Source organism: Ascochyta rabiei, chromosome 9, assembly GCF_004011695.2.
Source record: "Ascochyta rabiei chromosome 9, complete sequence".
Classification (NCBI taxonomy): domain Eukaryota; kingdom Fungi; phylum Ascomycota; class Dothideomycetes; order Pleosporales; family Didymellaceae; genus Ascochyta; species Ascochyta rabiei.
Window position 1 is genome coordinate 1,668,282 of NC_082413.1, and position 19,526 is coordinate 1,687,807.

Consider the following 19,526-nt stretch of genomic DNA (forward strand, 5'->3'; position numbering starts at 1 on the left):
AGCCTGCATGCATGACAACCACAGGTACCGCATTGGCTCAGGCTGTCAGGAGCCTTGGGCGCGTCTGGCCGCCCCCAGACGGTTCTACCCCACAACAAGCCTTGCGTCACATAAAAACCGACCGTCTGCTGCCGGAAACGGGGGACTACGCCACTTCGGGAGGGGGGTCAGTGCGTCATGCTTTCATTGGGTGCACCCACAAATGACCAGCAATGCGCGATTGCTAATGGAATGGAAGAAAACGCGCCCCTCGTGATGTCCCCTTGAGGTCTTGAAGCGCTGGCGAAACTATCGTGGAGCCACGGTGAAGTTGGGCAACCTTGCGTGCTGGCAAGCCGCGGCAATACCGCCGAAACGCTGCCAAACACCCTCATGCACAATCACGATAGTCGATAGGGCTGGCGCACAGCGAAGCGGTGCAGATAGCAGCTGTTCCGATTCCAGTTCGTGGGCCAGAACATCCGTGCTTGAACTGTGGATCAGCACCATCCAAAGAAAAACAGCTTACTCGGGTGGGCGGCTGTAGCAGACACTGCTCTCGTCATGGGGATCGGAACTATTTGAGGCATTTCGTCCAACAGTGCAACGGCGGCCTTGCCGGGGCGCGAGGAGTGGCCTGGCTTCAGCCGAGATGTGGTTGCTTGATGATGCCCCGGCTAGTTCGAGAAATGCCGCACGCGTGCGTCCTGTGCGATTCGTGAAGATGCAGGTTGTGACAGCTGCGGTACGTTCCCGTCACGTCAGAGCGCACAGCCGTTTGAGCCGCACGCCTTGGACAGAAGACAACCTTGAGGACTCCACCGGGACTTCCTTCTGGTAGTAATACCGCTTCATTCATGCTCTGTTAGACGTAACGATTACTATCTGTGCGCGTGGAAAGCTCTGCAAAGCCACCAGTCACGCCCTACCTCCACCACAATACACCAGACTCACGACCCTCGGAGACATGTTTCGGAAAAGGTATTTCGCGGGGAATACAAAAAGCGGATAGGAATGCACCCAAGCCCAATTGGGCGGGCATACCCAAGGCTCGGCCGCGGGGATACGATTTCACCCGAATGCAGGAACACGATTACGCTACACAATACACCGAGCTCTACCTACGCAGCATCGCCATTCTGCGTCTTATTTTTCTTCGCCGCCTTCTCCTTTCTCGCCGAGGGCTTGAACACTGAAACAATCTGACGCATACCGCCGAGATACAGCCACGTGCAAATGAAGACGACTGCAAAGTTGAAGAAAATGTAGATCCACATGATGCCTTTCGTCTTGTTAGCGAGAAGCCCCTACGCAACAAAGTTTACACGTACCAAAATCGCGCCAGATATACCGTGGGAACACGTTGAAGCTGGCCGCAAATGCATCGCCGGTGGCGAACTGGCAGTATCCACATGTCCCGTCTGGCTGCGCTTCCACGTACCCACCTGCCTGCTGCGCGAACTGCCCAGCATACGTCTGACAGTCTTGGCCGGGTGGGGGAGGAAAGATCGCCAGCTCGTTAGCGTCGCACCGGATCTCCTGGCCCTGGACTAGCAGCGCGAGGAAGCCTTCAAGAAGGTACTTAAAAGGCGTAAGCCAGTACATCCAGGCCTGCCAGAAGGTGGGTAGACCGGCGTAGGGAACGACTACACCGCAGAAAGACACGACTGTATGGTTTTAGCATGCTGCCCAGAGCGTGTAGAGGAAAGAGATAGACTTACTGAAAGTGAAGAACAGCGGCACGAGCAGCGAAGCAAGCAGCTCGTTGGGAGCGAAAGCTGCAATGGCCTGACCAAAGCCAAGGTAAAACATTTCGAAAAGCGTAACAAAGAGCCAGGTACTCGCTGCTGTGTAGGTATCACGGGGGAACGCGGGCGGGAAATACCAACAGCACCAGTAGATTGTACCAGCAACGATGCGGTACGGAATCTCACTGAGAATGGCCCCCCAAACCCATGCAGTCCACGAGTAAATCTTCGCGTTGCCCTCTCTCGACTCGTAAATCGATCGAATGTTGATGAAACGCGGCTGTAGTTGCTGGATCAGAGGCGGCGAGATGGTCAGGGTCATGAAGATCGAGAACAATCGGGACTGCATGTCAACTTGTGATTGTCCCAGATTCCAGAAAGTGAACCCGTTGAACAGGCCAGTGATGATGTGGAGCGTGACAATACCAAGGACATAGTCGGGGTCTCTCCACATCGCCACGAAATTGCGCTGCACAACGGCTAGCCACTGTGTCATGTAGGGCATGGCGTATGCTCTGTCGTCTTTGGCTTCGTTGTTCTTTGAAGCAGACTTCCGGTTCGCAGCGATGTCCTGGATCTCCTTGCCGAGCTTCTGGTTCTCCTCGGATTTGGCCCATACATCACCCCAATCCTGGCCCTTATAATCGGGATTGCCGGCACCTATCGCTTCAAGCATGTATTCGGCAGGATTCTCCTGTGGTGGACACTTCTTGGCCCCGTTGTGCTCGAGGTACTTGAGGAGCTTTTCCGAGTCGTGACCTAGATCGCCAAAATAGACTGTACGACCTCCAGACTTCAGCAGAAGAAGTTGGTCGAAATGTTCGAAAAGAACTGCACTCGGTTGATGAATGGTGCAGAGGATAGCCTGGCCAGCGTCGGCAAGCTTGCGCAGGAAGCGGACGATGTTGAAAGCAGCACCCGAGTCGAGTCCAGATGTCGGCTCGTCAAGGAACATGAGCAGTTCTGGTTTGCTGGCAAGTTCAACGCCGATGGTCAGCCTCTTACGCTGCTCCTGGTTTAGTCCAGATCCAGTTGTGCCGATGGCAGCGCCTGCAATGTCTCGCATCTCAAGCAGGTCGATAATGGTCTCAACGTAATCATACTTTTCTTGTATGGGGGTATCTTTCGGCTGACGTAGGCGTGCAGAAAAGCGCAAAGCCTCGCGCACTGTGCTTGTCGACTCGTGAATATCCATTTGCTCAGCGAAACCAGTCGACCGTTGGAATGAAGAAGGTAGAGGTTTGCCGTCGACGAGAAAGTCTCCATGTACCACACCGAAGCGAATACGCTGCGCCAGAGTATTTAGTAGAGTCGTCTTTCCAGCGCCAGAGGCACCCATCAGAGCTGTTAACTTTCCGGGCTTGACGTATCCTTGCACATCCTTGAGTAGGGTGCGTTCTCCCTTCTCATACGGGATAGTGTAGGTGATGTTCTGGAACGTGAAGATGGTTTCATTCTTTGCAACGCCACCCAGCCTGTCGTCAGAGTCCTGACTACCTTCAGCCTTCTCGTTGACTGCAGCAGTCTTGATCTTCCCAGACTCTTCGTCGTTTGGCTTCTGAGTCTCCATGTCCTTTTCGACGGATTTGGGCACTTGACCACGCTTGAAAATGGTAACCGCGCCGCCGCCTTTGTTGGGCTTCTGGCTCTCCATACCAATTGCTGTGAGACAAACAAAAAAGATGAACATGCCTGTGATGATGCCGAAGTTACGCCACAGATGGCTGCGCGAATAACCAAAAGCGGCTTCGGCGTAGTCTGCACCGGCTACAGTCAGTGAACCCGGTCTGCTACCTAGAATCGCGCAAGACTGGTATTGCTCCTGTGCACCGGGCACTTGTGGGGCGATGTATGGTGGCGTGCACTGAATTTCGAGGTTGTAGAATTCGTTGACCAAGAGGCCTTCGAATCCGTATTGAATAGGGTTAATCCATCGTAACCAACTGAACCAAGGATGCATCTTGCTCGGAGGTATCAAATAGCCGGTATACACAACAAGCGCTTGGATGGCGACACCAGTAATACGTGTAGCAATGTCGAGAGATCCTACCAGGGATCCAATGGCTCGGAAGAATGCATACATGGTCATGGTGATGATCCAAAGGAACAACAGCGAGATGAAAAACTGTGATGCTGTGCGTTGCAGGCTGGCCATAAAGTAGACCACTAAATCGAAGATGACGACCTGGACAAGGACGAGAGGAACGTCGACGACAGTCTGAGCAATCGCATACGCGGCAGGGCGATAGAAAGAGAAGCTCTTGTGCTTCAGCAGAATCGGTCGACTTTCAAAGGCAGAAGTCAACTCAGCCAGAGCAAGAAGTGCATTGAACAGCAGCATGAAGAAGATCACACCACCACGAGGGAAGACACCTGCAGCAGTGTTCGGCAGATTGAAGAACAAGGATCCAACGATCAGAGCCTGAAAAAAGATGCCTCCCCACTTGCCACCCAAAGATTGTGGGTCACCAATCATGACCAAGAACTGGCGCTTAGTACAAGCCATGACTTGCTTGTGGAAGGGCAACGTGAAGTTCTTCTTCTTCGTTGCTTTGGTTGCAGCAGCACGACGGTCCTCCATCATACGCTGGGTCTCCTTTTCGAACTCCTCTATCTCGGCAAGGTTGTCCTGGTGTTGTTGGCTGTCGAAGAAAGCCTTGCCAAACTGGGCGCCAGTTCGAGGAATACGGTCTTCGTAGCCGTCCTTGATGTGACGCTCATGATCGTCGGTGACTGACGTCAAGAAATCAGCAGTCGTCCAGCGGTCTGGTTGATGGAACCCTAGGTCCTTGAAGTATTCCGCAGCACGATCAGAAGGACCAAAGTAACAACATCGGCCCTCATGGATCAAGAGGACCTTGTCAAATAGGTCGTACAGCGACTCGCCAGCCTGGTACAAAGCAACACTCGTGGAGATATTGGCCATGTTGGTGAGTGATCGCAGACTCTGTACATATTCCAGGGCTGTGGAGGCGTCCAGTCCACGGGTAGAGTTGTCCCACGATTGTGCGGATGCCTTCGTGATCATAGCCTCCGCGATGGAAACGCGCTTCTTCTCACCACCAGATACGCCACGGACGAACTCGTTACCGACCTTGGTGTCCATTGTATGCTCGATCCAGAACAGTTTGGTAACGACACGGAGGAACTCCTTGACGTAATCCGCTCGCGATTCTCCCTCTTTTCGAGAATCTTTGCCTGGTGTGCGGGTTTTCAGCGCAAATTTGATCGTATCTTTGACTTTCAGGGTGGCATAGTGGAGGTCATCTTCTGGGTTGTAGAGCACCTCGCTCCTGTACTTCTTAGCCATCTCGTCAGCATCAGTTCCACCATACTTGACTTGGCCAGTAATCTCTTCATAACCAAACCGTTGGTTACCAAGCATCTTCAGGAATGTACTGCATCCACTACCAGGCCGTCCTAGAACGAGAAGCATCTCTCCTGGCTTGATGCATCCCGAGAAATCGTCAATCAGTGTGCGAACGGGTGGCTTTCCAGCAGCTGCTTTAGGTCCACGAGTTACAAGGTTTTTGATGAGCCGTACAGGATTCATGAAGAAATCACCAACCGAGGGCTGCAGCGCGGCCCCAAGGCCCTGACCTTTGACGGTAAGGTTCTTGAACACTACACCAACATGACGTGTCTTTTCTTCTTCTGATGCTTCCTGACGTGTGTGCCCAAACATTCTTGACATCAGCTTGTTGATCTCATCTTGCTCCTCATCGGCGCTCGATGCAGTAGCTCGTGTATCTCTTCGCCCCAGGCCATTGCTCTGGCTGGTCCTTCTTCTTGACAGAAAACGGAAAACGTCCTCTTCAGTCATCGGCTTAGACTGCGTTGACTGTAACGTAGGCCTCGTGACTGACGAAGCTGGCTTGATTGCCGCATAATCTCCAGGTTCTTCGTGTTCCGAGTCTGAGGAAGAGTCGCTGTGTACAAGATCAGGAACTATCTGTTCTTCGCGCTCCGCCTTCGGCTCCTTCAAAGTTTCTTCGCTGGATTCGAGAACGCGATTGTCGACAGCATCCGGCGATGGAAATGCTGTACCATTGCTTGATGCTGAGAACAGACCAGATCCTCGTCCACCGTAATAACTTGCGCTTGAGGTGTGGAGCGCATTATTGATAAAGGTCCCACCGTTAGCGGTTTCGTGGTGGGTACTGGGTGCCGCTGGAGTCGCAGAATGTGTGCCAATATGTGAGGGTGGTTGACGTGGCTCTACCGGTGTGTCTACAGAGCGTTCAAGAGTATGAGACCCAGCCGGTGTTGGTGGCTCATTAGATGTCATCTTAGGGCTCAGGTGTCCCTGCGGTTATCAGATCCCAAAATCTTGAAGTCCGCTGGAGATAATACCGGTACAGGGACGAGCGATCGTTTCACTGGCCAATCGGTGTGGGTTGTTAGTAGATGAGACAGCGGGCCCTGTGAACGATGGTGTAAAGGTGATTAAGATTCCGAGATGTCTACAGGTAGCGAGGATCCCGACCAAGTTGTTTATTAAAGCGTACAAAGTCACATTCGAGAAGCACCCCTGCGCGTACCAACACGCTGCTGCCGCCATTTTGGACGCGTTTAGTTTGTTGCATTGTTTAGAATTGGGAAGTGGTGTCGTCATAGTCGCGTTGTTGCATGCAGTGTCGGTGCTTGACCTTCGCGTCGGTGCTTGTAAAGACCGACAACCTAGATGCAGCCCCCCAATCTTCGATCGATTGGCTTTCTCGTCCCTTCAGCCTCAATGCTTGTCTCCGCATTCAGGCAAAGACAGACGTCTCACGGGTTGCAGAGGCCCCGGAGTCCTTTAACCGAAGACATGGCACCCTCTCACTCGCCCAGTTCCCCATCCACGAATCGCGATCTCGACATTGCCCAGAAGTGAGATGTGATCCTCACAGGGATGCACGATAGGGATGACGATGCCAATGCTTGTCTTTAATCCTACTGTGCGCCTCCTATGAAGACGTCATCAACAATGCGTGTCATTGCCAAGTACTCCGCGGTAAACCAACTCTTCCCAGTTTTCCTCGTCGATGTTAAGTCTTGAGCCTTCACGTTTTCCGAGATTCTGCAAACGTCTATGTCTTGACCCTGTAGTCGCAATTACGATGCGTACCTCCGCGTTTGGCGCTCGAAAACTCAGACATTAATCTGTTCAATGGTGGTACAAAGACGCATCAGCAACAACCTGTCTTGAAAGCCACAGTACGCCCGCAAAGCAAGGACCATTTGAAAAAAAGCCAACCACAGATAGTACGCTAGGGTCCACAGGTAGCATATGTCACATAATGAAAGTGGAGCTTAATCACAAGGTAGAAATAGTAAACGTCACTTCACACGAATACAGTATAGAATGCAACTGCGGATAAAGCGTGTCGTAGACGCCAACACATTGAGATGCGGCTCTGGCAGAGCGATGGTGTGTTCTGAAACGGTGGTGGCATTCGTGTGCAAACCATGGACATGGTAGGGGAGCACGGCTGATGATAGTGCTGGGTGAAATGAGAAACGATTTATGTGTGTATTGATGCTGAAGTGCAAGTCAAGGTCGACGCAAATTTTGGCAACGCCAAAACCACTTTAACTGCGGACTTCAGCTGCGCTCTCGCTCAGTCTCACCATGACTCAGTCTTATATGCTACCCCGTTCATGCCCCGGTCGCTGTTCCAATGTTCCAAACCCCTTCCATTGGTCAAGCGTCCTCACCACCCCACCTCGAAAGCCAGCCACGCCACAAGGAAAGCGTGATGGTAATTAAAAAATGGCAAAAAGAATATCGTCAGCTAAGGAATTCGAAAACCCTAGTCAAATTTTGCTGTTACCTTCAATGCTTAGCTGTTGCCAATCTTCCTTCAACTCATATTCATCTCTTTTTAATCTTGTCAATGCTTGTCTTGATATGCTGCCGTTACTTCTTTGCGTCCAGTAGGGGCGATAGCAGGCAGATTAACGGTGTGTTGGACACCGAATTATTCAGTGTCCTGAAAGCCGACGGTGCTCCATAGGGACTGAGAGTGGGTTATGCAAATGGCTACGTAGAGCGGCATCGCTCCACTAAGTCCAGAACAATGTTGACTTGCGACCAGTAATGTTGCACGTCTGACCCTCTCAGTGCACGTTGGAAATTTTCTTTCTTAGTATTGATCGCGTTGCCTATATCTTATTGTTGATGCTTTGCAACGACAAAACGTGCTTTTGCGAACGTCGAAGTTCTGGTAGAGAGCACGCACTTCAGATATCAAATACAGTGACAAGACAGCGCGTTGCGCGGGAAGCATGGCACAGATGTTGATGTAGGTACGAATAGTCTGTGATGCTGTGATAGCACGTGTGGCCGAATGCTTGGCTCTAGCGCGCGGGACGTGCTTCGGAGAAAGAAAGAAAGAACAAAAAAAAGATCCATTCAGATGTACGGGCAAAAAAGAATGTTGTCGGCTGAGGGATTCGAACTTGTACATGTTAGTAATTGATATAATATAAGGTGATGAGTGAAACGTACCCCTCGCAGGGAAACCCTATGAGAATGCTCAACCGCTAATGCGGATGAAGCTTAACAGCATTGCTGGTGTCGCTTGAGTCACACGCCATAACCACTGGTGTGATGTTAGATCATGCTTGATATATGGAAGCGAGTGATGCTTACCTCGGCCAAACCGACTTTGATGAAATAAAGAAGTTTTATCCAATATAATATGGGTAGTAAATTAGACACTTGCGAAAGTGTGTGGATTCGTTTGCATGTGCCTCGATTCTAGCACGGCCGCCGTTTGGAAGTGGGGCATTCGCCTTGTATTGGCCAATCGGCCAATCCCACACATCAGAATTTTACACAATCGCATTGTTCATTCAAAGTTACACTAGTGCAATTTTGAAGTTCACCTGTCATTATAGCGATGTACGAGGTATGTGATACCCATTCCGTCAGGACATATCGTGAACAGAATATTAGAGTGGGACAGCAGCGCCATCACCCCTCAAATCGCTTCCACCGCTCCAGACAGTCAACCCATCATCTGTATGCCTCCGAATGATCTGCCCGCGACCGAACATGCCTCGTCCGTACCCACTTAGCTGCTTGACATTATGACCCAGCGCTCTCAACTCCTCGACGACTTTGGCGTCGATGCCTTCCTCGAGGTATACTGTCGCGTCTGTCAGCTTGCCATCAGTGCTCGGCATACCGGCGCCAATGCAGAAGCGCGGCGAGTCAAGTGCCGCTTGCGGGTTCAGTTTGAAGACTTCCTGGTTCAGCAGGACCTGCACGTGACCCTGGGGTTGCATGAAGCCGCCCATGACGCCGTAGACAGAGTGCAAGCTACCGTCACTGTAAGTCGTAAGACCGGGGATGATGGTGTGGTACGGTCGCTTCCGGGGCGCGAGCTCGTTGGGGTGTCCCTTTGTGAGATTGAAGTTTGCACCGCGGTTCTGCAGAGTAAAGCCGCAGCCCTTGGGGATAATGGCAGTGCCAAAGCCGCCGTAGTTACTGTTGATGAACGAGATTCCATTGCCTTCCTGGTCAGTGCAGCAGAAATATACGGTATCGCTTCGGAGGTGAGCCGGCGAGCCGTGGACTGGGGTCTCGGCGGCCTTCTTAGGATCAAAGAGTTTGGCACGTTCAGCGAGGTACTCTTGCGAGATAAGCTCGGCAGATGGCACCTTGACAACATTCGGGTCGGTGACAAACCAGTGCGCATCTGCAAAGGCAATGCGGAGAGCGTCGATGGTGGCGTGGAGATGCTGGGCTGTGTTGTGGTCTTTCAGGCCCCACTTCGAGATCTTGCCTTGCTTTTCAAGCTCCTGGATGATACCAAGTGCCATCAGTGCGACGATGCCTTGGCCATTTGGAGGGTGTTCCCAAAGCTCGATGCCACCATTAGTAGACTCACCAACACCTTGGCCGGTATACTTGAGCGAAATAGGGTCTACAGGCTCAGAGCCAGTTTCCGCGTGATGCTTCAAATCGTCCAGGGTGAGGTAGCCGCCAAGATCGGACACAACCTTTACAAGCTGCTCAGCGACTTCACCCTCGTAGAAGCCCTTCTTGCCATGCTTTGCAAGCAGTTTGAACGTGTTAGCAATGGTAGGGTTCTTCATGACTTCACCAGCCTTCGGCGCCCTACAGCCGTCCTTTGCTGATGAGTCCTTTTTCAGCATCTCATGTCCGTTTGGTGATGCTTTCCTGAGCGCTGATTCACTTTGCGCCCACTGTATTGAAATCAGCATATGCCGCACACGCGCATTTCAGGATGCTCACAAATGTGGCGGATAACTCAGAAACAGGGAAGCCGTTTTCAGCCAGGTCGATAGCTGGCGCAAGAATCTCTTCCAGGCTCACTTTGCCGCTGCCGAAGCGCTCGTGGCAATCGACCCAACCTGCGGCTGCACCAGGCACTGTCGCTGCGTGTACGCTGTCCATGGGGATCTCGCCGGTCTCGCCATCTTGGATCTTGAGGTCTTTCCTGATTCTGTCAAGTGTGACGGCTGCGCCAGAGCGTCCAGATCCGTTCATAGCGGACACCTTCTTGGTCTTGGCATCGTAAAAGAGACAGAACATGTCACCACCGATGCCAGTGGACCCAGGCTCAGTGACGTTGATAGCTGCTGCAACGGCCACTGCTGCGTCCTGTTCCTAATCAGCATACTATCGTTCACAGGGACAGCATTACGTCATACCGCGGCATTGCCGCCTTTCCGCAGGATGTCGATGCCAGCAGCGGTTGCGAGAGGCTGAGTGCATGAGACGATTCCTTTCGTACTGTGTACAACGGAGCGGCGACTGGAAAAGTGCACAAACTGAGGTTCAGGGTGGGGGTAAACGGTGGCCATGGCTGGTCGATGTTCTCGTGTCAATGGGCGTGATATTTGCTTGCTCTCTTCGTATCTTGTGCACAAGCGATGATTCAAACACTTCTATTGTGGTGCTTGATAGCAAATACGCGGGGTATGGGGATGGCATTCGCTCATGATATAGTCAACGGTTATACCCGGAGATACGCGATGCCGTCGGGAAAAGGGCGAAGTGCCGATTTCGCTGGCAGCTCCTCCATGTTGCCTCGGATTGTCTGGCGTGGATCTGTGGTAGTGTCTGCCGCCGATTGAGGGATCGAATCCAAATTAGGAAGGTGGTCAGAAGTTGAAGTTGATGATGCCCGCCGCGCAACGAAAGTCAAACGCCATCACGTGCCAGCGCTCCTTCCGATTGTGCTCGCGCGATTCGGAAAGCGCGTCTGATTGCGTCTGGTGCACGCATTTTTCCGTCACGCTTCCACGCCGAGAACACAGTATGCTGCCAACGCCGTGGGTCTGCCGCAGCTGTCTCACGCGCATTGCAAGGCCGTTGACACGACGCCTATTACGTCATCAGTCTACAAGTAAGACGACGATTGCAGTGCTTGTGAGCTCCTGCTGACTGTGCACAAGCTGCCACTTCAGAGTCAATACCACCTGCTCTCCTCTCTCGAGCTCGCAACATTGCCTTTGAGCACAGAAGCCTCGCAGAAAAGCTCGCCAATGGCTTCGACACGAAATCTGCGAAAAAGTTGGGCGAGTACAGCTCCATTGTGAATGCTTTGGAGAGGTGGGACAAAGCCAACGAGGTAGGTGGAGTACCTTGAGGCGTGAACGACGGCTGCTGATATGGGCTAAAGTCTGTCACAGAGCTCACCTCGCTGATACACGACTCGACGACGGACCCTGAGCTACGCGAGCTCGCCGCCGACGACCTCGCAGAGACGCGCACCGACCTCGTCAACGCCTCCCAGAGCCTCGTCACCTCGCTCGTGCCGGTGCATCCGTTCGCACATCTCCCGTGTCTGATCGAGATACGGCCAGGCGCTGGAGGATCCGAGGCCGCCATTTTCGCCGGCGACCTGTTCCGCATGTACCAAGCCTTCTGCAACCGCAACAACCTTCGGACGAGCATTGTGAAGTATGAAAACATCAACGGCACCGGTGAGGCCGGCGTCCCGCTCTCTGAAGCCATCTTCGAGGTCGAGAACGAGAACGCGTATGGTATCTTCAGATGCGAGGCAGGTGTGCACCGCGTCCAACGAGTGCCAGCTACCGAGACTAAGGGGAGGACACATACCAGCGCAGCCTCGGTCCACGTGCTGCCTAGTCTGCAAGAGAACGCAGCAGCGCAAGAAGACTTTGACGACCCCGAGAGCGACTACTACATCGACATCAAAGAGGTCAGGCAGGAAGTCATGAGAGCCAGTGGAGCTGGTGGCCAGCACGTCAACAAGACCGAATCGGCCGTTCGACTCACCCACATACCGACCAACACAGTAGTCGCAATGCAGGACTCGCGATCTCAGTCGAAGAACAAGGAAAAGGCCTGGGCACTGCTTCGCTCCCGCATCGCCCAGGCAAGACGTGAAAAGCGCGAAGACGAGATCGTGGCAATGCGTCGAAGCGTCATCGGTGTGGCTAAGATGGGCCGTGGAGATAAGATACGAACGTACAACTACGGACAACAACGAGTTACCGACCACAGGAGCGGCACCACGGTACACGATCTCGACGATGTGATGGCTGGCGGTCAGACGCTCGAAAAGGTCATGGACAGCGTCCGCAGCTGGCTCATGGAACGAGACGTTGAAGGTTTGATCGCTGAAGAGGGCGCGACCAAGTGACCTGGCTCGCTTCGACTTCACTAGTACTTTCCGTGCGCGACTCCTGCATATGCTACCAGTGTCGGGAGGTATTCCAGACCCGGTCTACACCATCACTCAGGCGAAATATACGTTGAGGCTAACTCACTCTTCGAACATGAGCGTGATTTTCAATTACCGAAGATCGCCCGTTGAGGCTAACACAATGAGGCATCACTTACTGTCACAATGTTAGACATCGGATCCAGGGAAATTCAGGTACGACTCAGGTTCCACAGCATACGTCTGGGGGGACCCGTGACATCAAAAGCCATACGAAGGAGCTCGTTTTTTTTAGCCGATCGCGCGCCCTTACCAACTAAAACACACCTCTTACTTCAGCGTAGACTCCCTAGCTACGCAACCTAGATTAAGTTATAGAATCTATACTATCTTATAGTACAAGTAAGGTCCTATATAGTTATCTACTTTTTATAATAATTATATTTATTCTGCTACTAACATAGTATGTGTAGAAAGCTGCTATAAAGAGGAAGTAGAATATCTCTTTTACTACTTCCTTACTATAAAATAAAAGAATATTTCTATATAACTTTATAAAAGAAGTATTCTTCTATAAGATAGCTAAGTCTTATAAGATATAACTACGTTATGCTTTGTTATTCTACTATTTGTAGGGTATGATTCAGTGAGGATTCGCTGATTTTTTAATGTTCTACGCGACTGATTGACCAAAAAAAAAGAGCTTCTTCTATTCAATCAACACAAACGTTGACTTCTAAAGGTTTGCAGAGTTCGAGCTTCTCCCACATCAATGCAATCGCTGTCAACCAGGGTCTGGGCAATTCAGAGCTGAGCAACAATAGCTAGCACGTCACGAACACGCCCCCCACCCGATACAGCAACCGAGCTCAGACGAACACGTTCTCGTGAACACACTACCGTTCCTGTCGCAAGTTGCGACAGTTAAGACTCGAATCTTTGTGATTGGCCGCATTAGACCCGTGACCACCCCCTCTTTCCACCAAGCTTTCAGCCGCGACTCTCTACATTCACCGCGGGCCATGGTGGAGGTATTTCTTGAGGACCGCATGGTTCTTGTCTCAACCTTGTTGCGGGGATTGGTGTGGATTTACTGAAAAGTCCCAGTCATCGTTGCCATGCAGGTATTCGCTCCATTCTAGTCAGTCGTAACAACAACATTTAGAAGTCATGAGAAGATCGAGGCCATTGATTGCGGCCCCACAACAATTTCCCCGCAATCACTAAGGTAGTTACCCCAGGTTCTCGTCAAATTGACAAACAAAGTGGGCCCTTTAGTGCGGGCTACGGTACGCTACATTGCACTGGCGGCACGTCCAGAGTAGGTTTCTTGGTCTAAATCAGCAAGAGTACGTTAGCCGGAGAGTGGAGGGGCCTGATCTCAGCACAATATAGTGAACTAAAGGGAGGTCGACCATCATAAAGCATTTCCTTGAAGGGCTCAAACACTTTGTCTACCTCTTTCCATCAAAACACCCCTAAGTTACGCAACACTCTGACACTGAAGCTGATGGTCCAACATGGCTACATCAACCTCGGACCATGAGAAGCAGGACATCAACTATGTCGAACATGTCAAAACGAACGACTCATCGATGAACTTGCGCAAGGAACAAACTCTGTCTGGTGTAGACATGAAGAGCACCGCAGCGGTAAGGGCGACGATTCTGATGGGAAGGTCATATGGAGTATTCGCAGTATATAATCGGCAATTTTCCTCGCAGCGCTGTACACCGGTATGCAACACTTTCATCTACACCATCGGCTCGAGTAGCTGACTCTTCAGGCTCGCTGATCAGCTTTTATTTCACGGGCGGATCTGGGGATAACGCGTGGTATCGTTTGGTTACCGATCGCCAACGTCCTCGCCATCGCCGCAACCTGTCCATATGCTGGATATCTCCAAATCTGTTCGGCAAACGCTACATTGCCTTGTTCGGATCATTCTCGATCTGTCTGAGCTGTGCTCTTGTGGGCTCAGCACAGGGTTTTGCGAAAGCCATAGTGGGAATGGTGCTTTCGGGGGTTGGCGCCGCGATTGGAGAGCTTACTGGCTTGGTTGGGTACGTGTTTGTCTGCTGTGCCGCCAGAATCCCACTGACGTGAGCAAGTCTTGCAGAGGTGGTTTTCATTAAATATCGCGGCTATTCGTTGGCATTAGTCACAGCCTTTGTTCATCCGTTCTGCTCATACCTGGTATATGTGGAGTTGTGGTCACATCGAGATTGGACGGTCGGTTGGCGCTGGGGTCCTTGCGTTTCGTTGATCTTCAACGGGGTCGTGGGCATTGGCCTGTTGCTTACATACTTCCTACAAGCTCATACTCGCGCGAATGGCTTCTCTCGACTTGCTATTCTAAAGAAAATTGATCATGTGGGAGGGGTTTTATCGGTCATGGGTCTGGCTCTGTTGTAAGTCCACCTTCAGGCTGTCACAGTCTTAGAACTAAATTTAAGCAGCCTCGTTGCCCTCAATTCTGTGCACTCTCCTCTTTGGTATCGCTCTGATAGCTGCTTGGGTGGTCTAGGAATGGAAGTTCGCGCCATACCCCATGGTGCCTGGCGAACTTTTCAAGAGCCAACGCATCGTGGGGTTTGCCTATGTTGTAGCTTTTGCAGCTGGCATGAATTTTTCCAGGCAAGTTCCTCTCAATCGTCAAACATCTGTTCTCGCAACCACCTAACGACCCAGTAGCATCCTCAACTTCTTCCCCATAACTTTCACATCCGTGTATAAGCCCGACCCAGTCAATATCGGCCTCCGTGCGATGCCTCCCGCCTTAACAACTGCAATTAGCGCTATCCTTTTCAACGCAGGACTCTCCGTGTTCCCTGGTCACGCTATAGAGGTCCTTCTCGTCGCCCTAATTCTCATGGCTTGCTTTGCAGGATCGCTCGTGGTCATGACACCTAAGAACGAGCAGCTGCTGTGAGCCTATGCTCTATCGCATCTCTCGGCATCGGTGGAGTCCTTGTGCCTGCTGCTACTGTAGCTACGATCGTCTGTTCTGATGCGTTGATCACTACTGCGGCAGCCCTGTCGCCTAGTATACGCACTGTCGGTGGCAGTATTGGCTATTCCATCTACTATAATGTCTTCGCCACCAAACTCGAACAGAACCCTCCGAAGCACATTGCAGAGTATGCAATCAAAGCAGGATGCCACTTTCGAGTGCCTCAGGGTTCTTAATAGTCTTCCTAGCTGCGCCATCAAATTTAACGACCACACCAATTGAAGGTGTGACGCGCGCAGTTATCGCTGGAGCGACAAAAGGTGTGCAATGGGCCGAAAGCCAAAGCCTCAAATGCGTATGGGTAAGCTACTCACGGTCTCGGTTCTTTTGATGGTGTACTGATAAATGACAGTTTACGTCAATTACGCTTGGTAGTATTGCGACCGTATGCACTATTTTGCCGAGTACAAAGAAGTATCAGACGAATCGCATTGCTGTCTAGATCTGGAGCTTCTAATTTTTCGCGCAAGAGAAGACGCTGACGAGAATGCTGTATCTCTGATTCGGTCTGTCGCCTACGTTGGCAGAATGGTCGGACACGAATGTCTCGCTTTGCTAGGCAGTCAATAGGACCCGTGCACTTTCAACTCCCAGACAGTGAAGCGAGATAACAACCATACTGACGAAAGATGACTGCATAGAGGCGTATCAGCTCCAGCTCGTCGAAGACTCTTGGTGCCACAGACTGACCGGTCAACTGTGCGGGGTGAGAGATTGGCTTTCTCATTGGCTAGCCTGGTCTATAATGAGCAGCTGGTTTCCAACGAACGCCTTGCGACATCATGCACGACACGCTGTTCCAGGCTCAGGTGTCCATTTATGATGTTCTGCATGTTATCGCTTTACTACCTTGCTGAGTCTTAGTGCTACGTTCCTCCGCCGACAGGGTCCATGGCCTAGCAATGCACAGATGACATATAAACCGCGAACTACCTTCGACATGCCTTTCAGATCTTCAGAGCAGTTTTATATTACTCAATTTAACGCGATGACACCAATGACCATCGCTCCACTGCTGAAGGAAGCCGCTGAGCTGAAGATCATTCAGTATGACCAATTGAAACAAGGCTTCAAGACTCGCTATGGCATCGGTATTACACAGCCTATCGATGTTGCAATTCATGAGAGAGTTGCTGCCCTTGTGAAAGACATCCAGCAATTTGACTCCCATCTCGAGAACGACGACGACCTCACGATTATGGCACGTTATGTCGAGCAAACTGAGAACGAGAACTGCATTTCCAACGAAAAACTTCAGAAATTCGAGGAGCAGCTGCTGGAAAAACTGCACAAACAAACAACCCGTTTCGAAGCTACGTCACTTCATCTGGATCTGATGAGGGAAGCGATGAACGCCGACCATGCTGTCGCATCTTCACCTACGAAGCATGAACATGTCTCTTCAGCGTTAGACGACGACTTTGAAGTTGTCGAAAATGGACTTGAAGAACTGCTGGAAACATTCGAGGCCGAAACATTCACCGTGAAGAACGTCGACGTCGAGATACTTGAAAGTTATCTTGCACACCTCATGGAAGGAGACGGCAGCTCGCATGCGCTGTCCAAGTTGCGCGAAAGTATGCATCAGTATGGTAACGATCTACTTGAAGGAATCTCCGAAATCGAGGAAGACGAGCTCGAGTGGTGTATCATGGACTTGCTCAAGAACGACCTTATCAGTAACGAGAAGAAGAAGACTCTCGAGGGCTACATGCAGAACAGCTTCGCGATCAAAGAGCTTCTCGGTGCAATCAACCTGAAATCTATCCGCCACTGGAACTGGACGAACGTGGACAAAGGACTGCCCGTCACCGCTCGCCAGGATGCCGACGGCCAACACCACATCACCGTTGAAGAAGACCTCGGTGATATGCTCTTCTTGCACTGCACAGCTATCGGCTGGGCTCAGAAGCTCAAAAGCTGCCTCTCCGATTATGCTAAATACCATTCTCTGCTCGACAGGAGAGACATTTGTCCTGAAAAACAAAAAGAGCGAGAGTTCTTCCTTGGGATCATGCCGTTCGAACCCGTTGAAGGCAACTGCCTTAACTGTAAGATCTACTATCCCCATATGCCGCCTCCCCTACCCCCAGGGTATCCACACGATGTCTGCGCCATACCAACTAGGAGAAAAAAGAGCAAGGTCTGCTACCCACGACACGTACTGCCTCCGCCTCCACCCCCTCACATCATGATGCCTCCACCCCCACCTCCGCCACCTCCAGTGTTCTACGGCAGCCTCGACGACGTAAGGCACGCAATCTACATGCGTGATTTCTTCATGTCCAGACTTCCAGTTCAAGACGGCTGTAGACCTAAGTTCGTGCATACAAAGGAGATTCAAAGCAGCCTGATCAAGACGCTTGCTGCTGAGATCAAACTTCGCATGACCTTCGACCAGCAGTACGGCTGTTCGGTGGTCGACTTCAACTCGCTGGCATCAGCACTACCGCATCAAACAGTGCTTGCAGTTCTGAAGTTTATCGGGGTACCGGAAGCATTCGTCGACTTTTTTGCCCGGTTCCTCGCAGCAACCTTGAACCTTGGTCCTGCAGTGCGTGGTACACCGGACCGCGTCCTTACTCGGGCTTGCGGTGTACCTGATCGCCATGGGTTGGAACTTCTGTTCACAGAAGCGGTAATGTTCTTTGCTGAGCTAGCTGTCAGCAGGAAGACGGGTGTGCACCTCTATCGTCTCGGAGCCAAATGCTATGTAGTGGGCGCCCGGGAACAGCGCGAACAAGCTTTGCGTGTGCTATCTGCATTCTCGCACCACACAGGTTTGGGATTTGAAAATTTTTCCACGCACTCTGAACACATCAGCATTGGATTCCTGGAACTGACAGCGAATAACGTCAGCATCAAAAGTTCCATGGTTGAGGCCTATGCTCATCGCGTGAAGACGCAGCTTTCGAAACAATCTACAGTATACGATTGGATACGAGTCTGGAACAACAGCATTGGAAACTACACTTCTCATCTTTTCGGCCCACTCGCAGAGGTTTTCGACCAGTCGCATCTGGAGGCTATCAAATCTGCTCACAAGCGTATCTTCGATATCGTCTTGGAGGGAAGCAGCCTGACTGATTACGTCAAACACATGCTGCGCACTCGTTCCGACTTCGCTCGCACGTGTCCACCTCTTACTCTTGAAGCTATGATATATCTTCCCCAAGCATTCGGTGGCTTGGGGGTCAAGAACCCGTTCGTCAAGTTCAACCTTGCACGCAAGATGATTGCGGACCCCAACACCATCATCCAGGGATATCTTGATGCGGAGACCAGTTACTACGAAGCAGCGCTCAGGAACTGGTCTGCGCTCAAACCAGAACACATCTCGAAGAAGCTCAGTAGCATTTTCCAGAACAATGACGAAGCAATCACTGCTGCTCTGGGCGCAGACTGTGCAATCGGCACCTTCATCTCCAAGGAGTCCCTCACTACACATCGCGAATACGAGGCATTTCCACGTCTTCCATTTTCTCTCCTTCGAGATGTCCCGCCACCGCCACCGCCTTACGATGGAAACAAGCTAACGCCTCATCTTGACCTTACGTACCAGACACTCCTCCTCGAGCCTTTCGACGACATCACGGCCAGCGAGCGCGTCAAAGACGATGTGCGGAGTCACGGCTCACGGAAACGCTGGGACCAGCTGAGCCCCGAGGACAAGTGGGTGCTGCAACTGTACGGCGATGATTGTCTCGAGAGGTACGGGACATTGGAGATGTGGTTCGAGAAGTGTATTCCGATGTACTGCATGTCCGTTGTCAGGGGCGTCATTTGGGAAGACGACGGTGATGACGACGATGATAGTAGTGTGAGTACTTACATGACCTCGGTAGCGTGATAGGCGCGCCGGTGGATGGTCAGCGCAGTGGGCACATGAGGGTTGATTTCTCCTTGAGCTTCTATAACGGCCTGGAGTAATCTGATGTGCTGTTAGCACAATGTTTACATGTTTGGGCTCAAGCTCTACCCGTCGTTCTCTGGCTTTGGTATCGTCGGCTTCAATGTCTTGCTCGATTCTCAATAAGCTTCTTCAACGCGCTTCTGTAAGGCAGTTTCATGACCATATCACCCATCCTGCAACTTCCCTCAAAACTCACGCTCAAAATGTACTATGCGATGACTCGA

The 19,526-nt window shown here is 51.5% G+C and overlaps 4 protein-coding genes across 4 annotated transcripts, besides 1 other annotated feature; 2 read left to right on the plus strand and 2 right to left on the minus strand.

Annotated features, from left to right (window-relative positions):
- Positions 1 to 1,100: 1,100 nt before the first annotated feature.
- Positions 1,101 to 6,015, minus strand: EKO05_0006071 (ATP-binding cassette transporter snq2; the record flags this gene model as incomplete). Its single annotated transcript, XM_038939716.2, has 3 exons — positions 1,101 to 1,261; positions 1,311 to 1,646; positions 1,701 to 6,015. 3 exons carry the CDS (start codon positions 6,013 to 6,015, stop codon positions 1,101 to 1,103), a joined length of 4,812 nt encoding a protein of 1,603 aa, XP_038799078.2.
- A 2,077-nt stretch (positions 6,016 to 8,092) lies between these two features.
- Positions 8,093 to 8,119: a tandem repeat.
- A 547-nt stretch (positions 8,120 to 8,666) lies between these two features.
- EKO05_0006072 (uncharacterized protein) lies at positions 8,667 to 10,547 on the minus strand (the record flags this gene model as incomplete). The annotated part of the gene is made up of 3 exons (XM_038939788.1): positions 8,667 to 9,926; positions 9,976 to 10,344; positions 10,395 to 10,547. 3 exons carry the CDS (start codon positions 10,545 to 10,547, stop codon positions 8,667 to 8,669), a joined length of 1,782 nt encoding a protein of 593 aa, XP_038799079.1.
- A 316-nt stretch (positions 10,548 to 10,863) lies between these two features.
- EKO05_0006073 (Peptide chain release factor 1, mitochondrial) lies at positions 10,864 to 12,355 on the plus strand (the record flags this gene model as incomplete). The annotated part of the gene is made up of 3 exons (XM_038939621.2): positions 10,864 to 11,092; positions 11,142 to 11,317; positions 11,369 to 12,355. 3 exons carry the CDS (start codon positions 10,864 to 10,866, stop codon positions 12,353 to 12,355), a joined length of 1,392 nt encoding a protein of 463 aa, XP_038799080.2.
- Positions 12,356 to 16,377: 4,022 nt separating this feature from the next.
- EKO05_0006074 (uncharacterized protein) lies at positions 16,378 to 19,239 on the plus strand (the record flags this gene model as incomplete). Its single annotated transcript, XM_038945914.1, has 1 exon — positions 16,378 to 19,239. One exon carries the CDS (start codon positions 16,378 to 16,380, stop codon positions 19,237 to 19,239), a length of 2,862 nt encoding a protein of 953 aa, XP_038799082.1.
- Between the last annotated feature and the right edge of the window lie 287 nt (positions 19,240 to 19,526).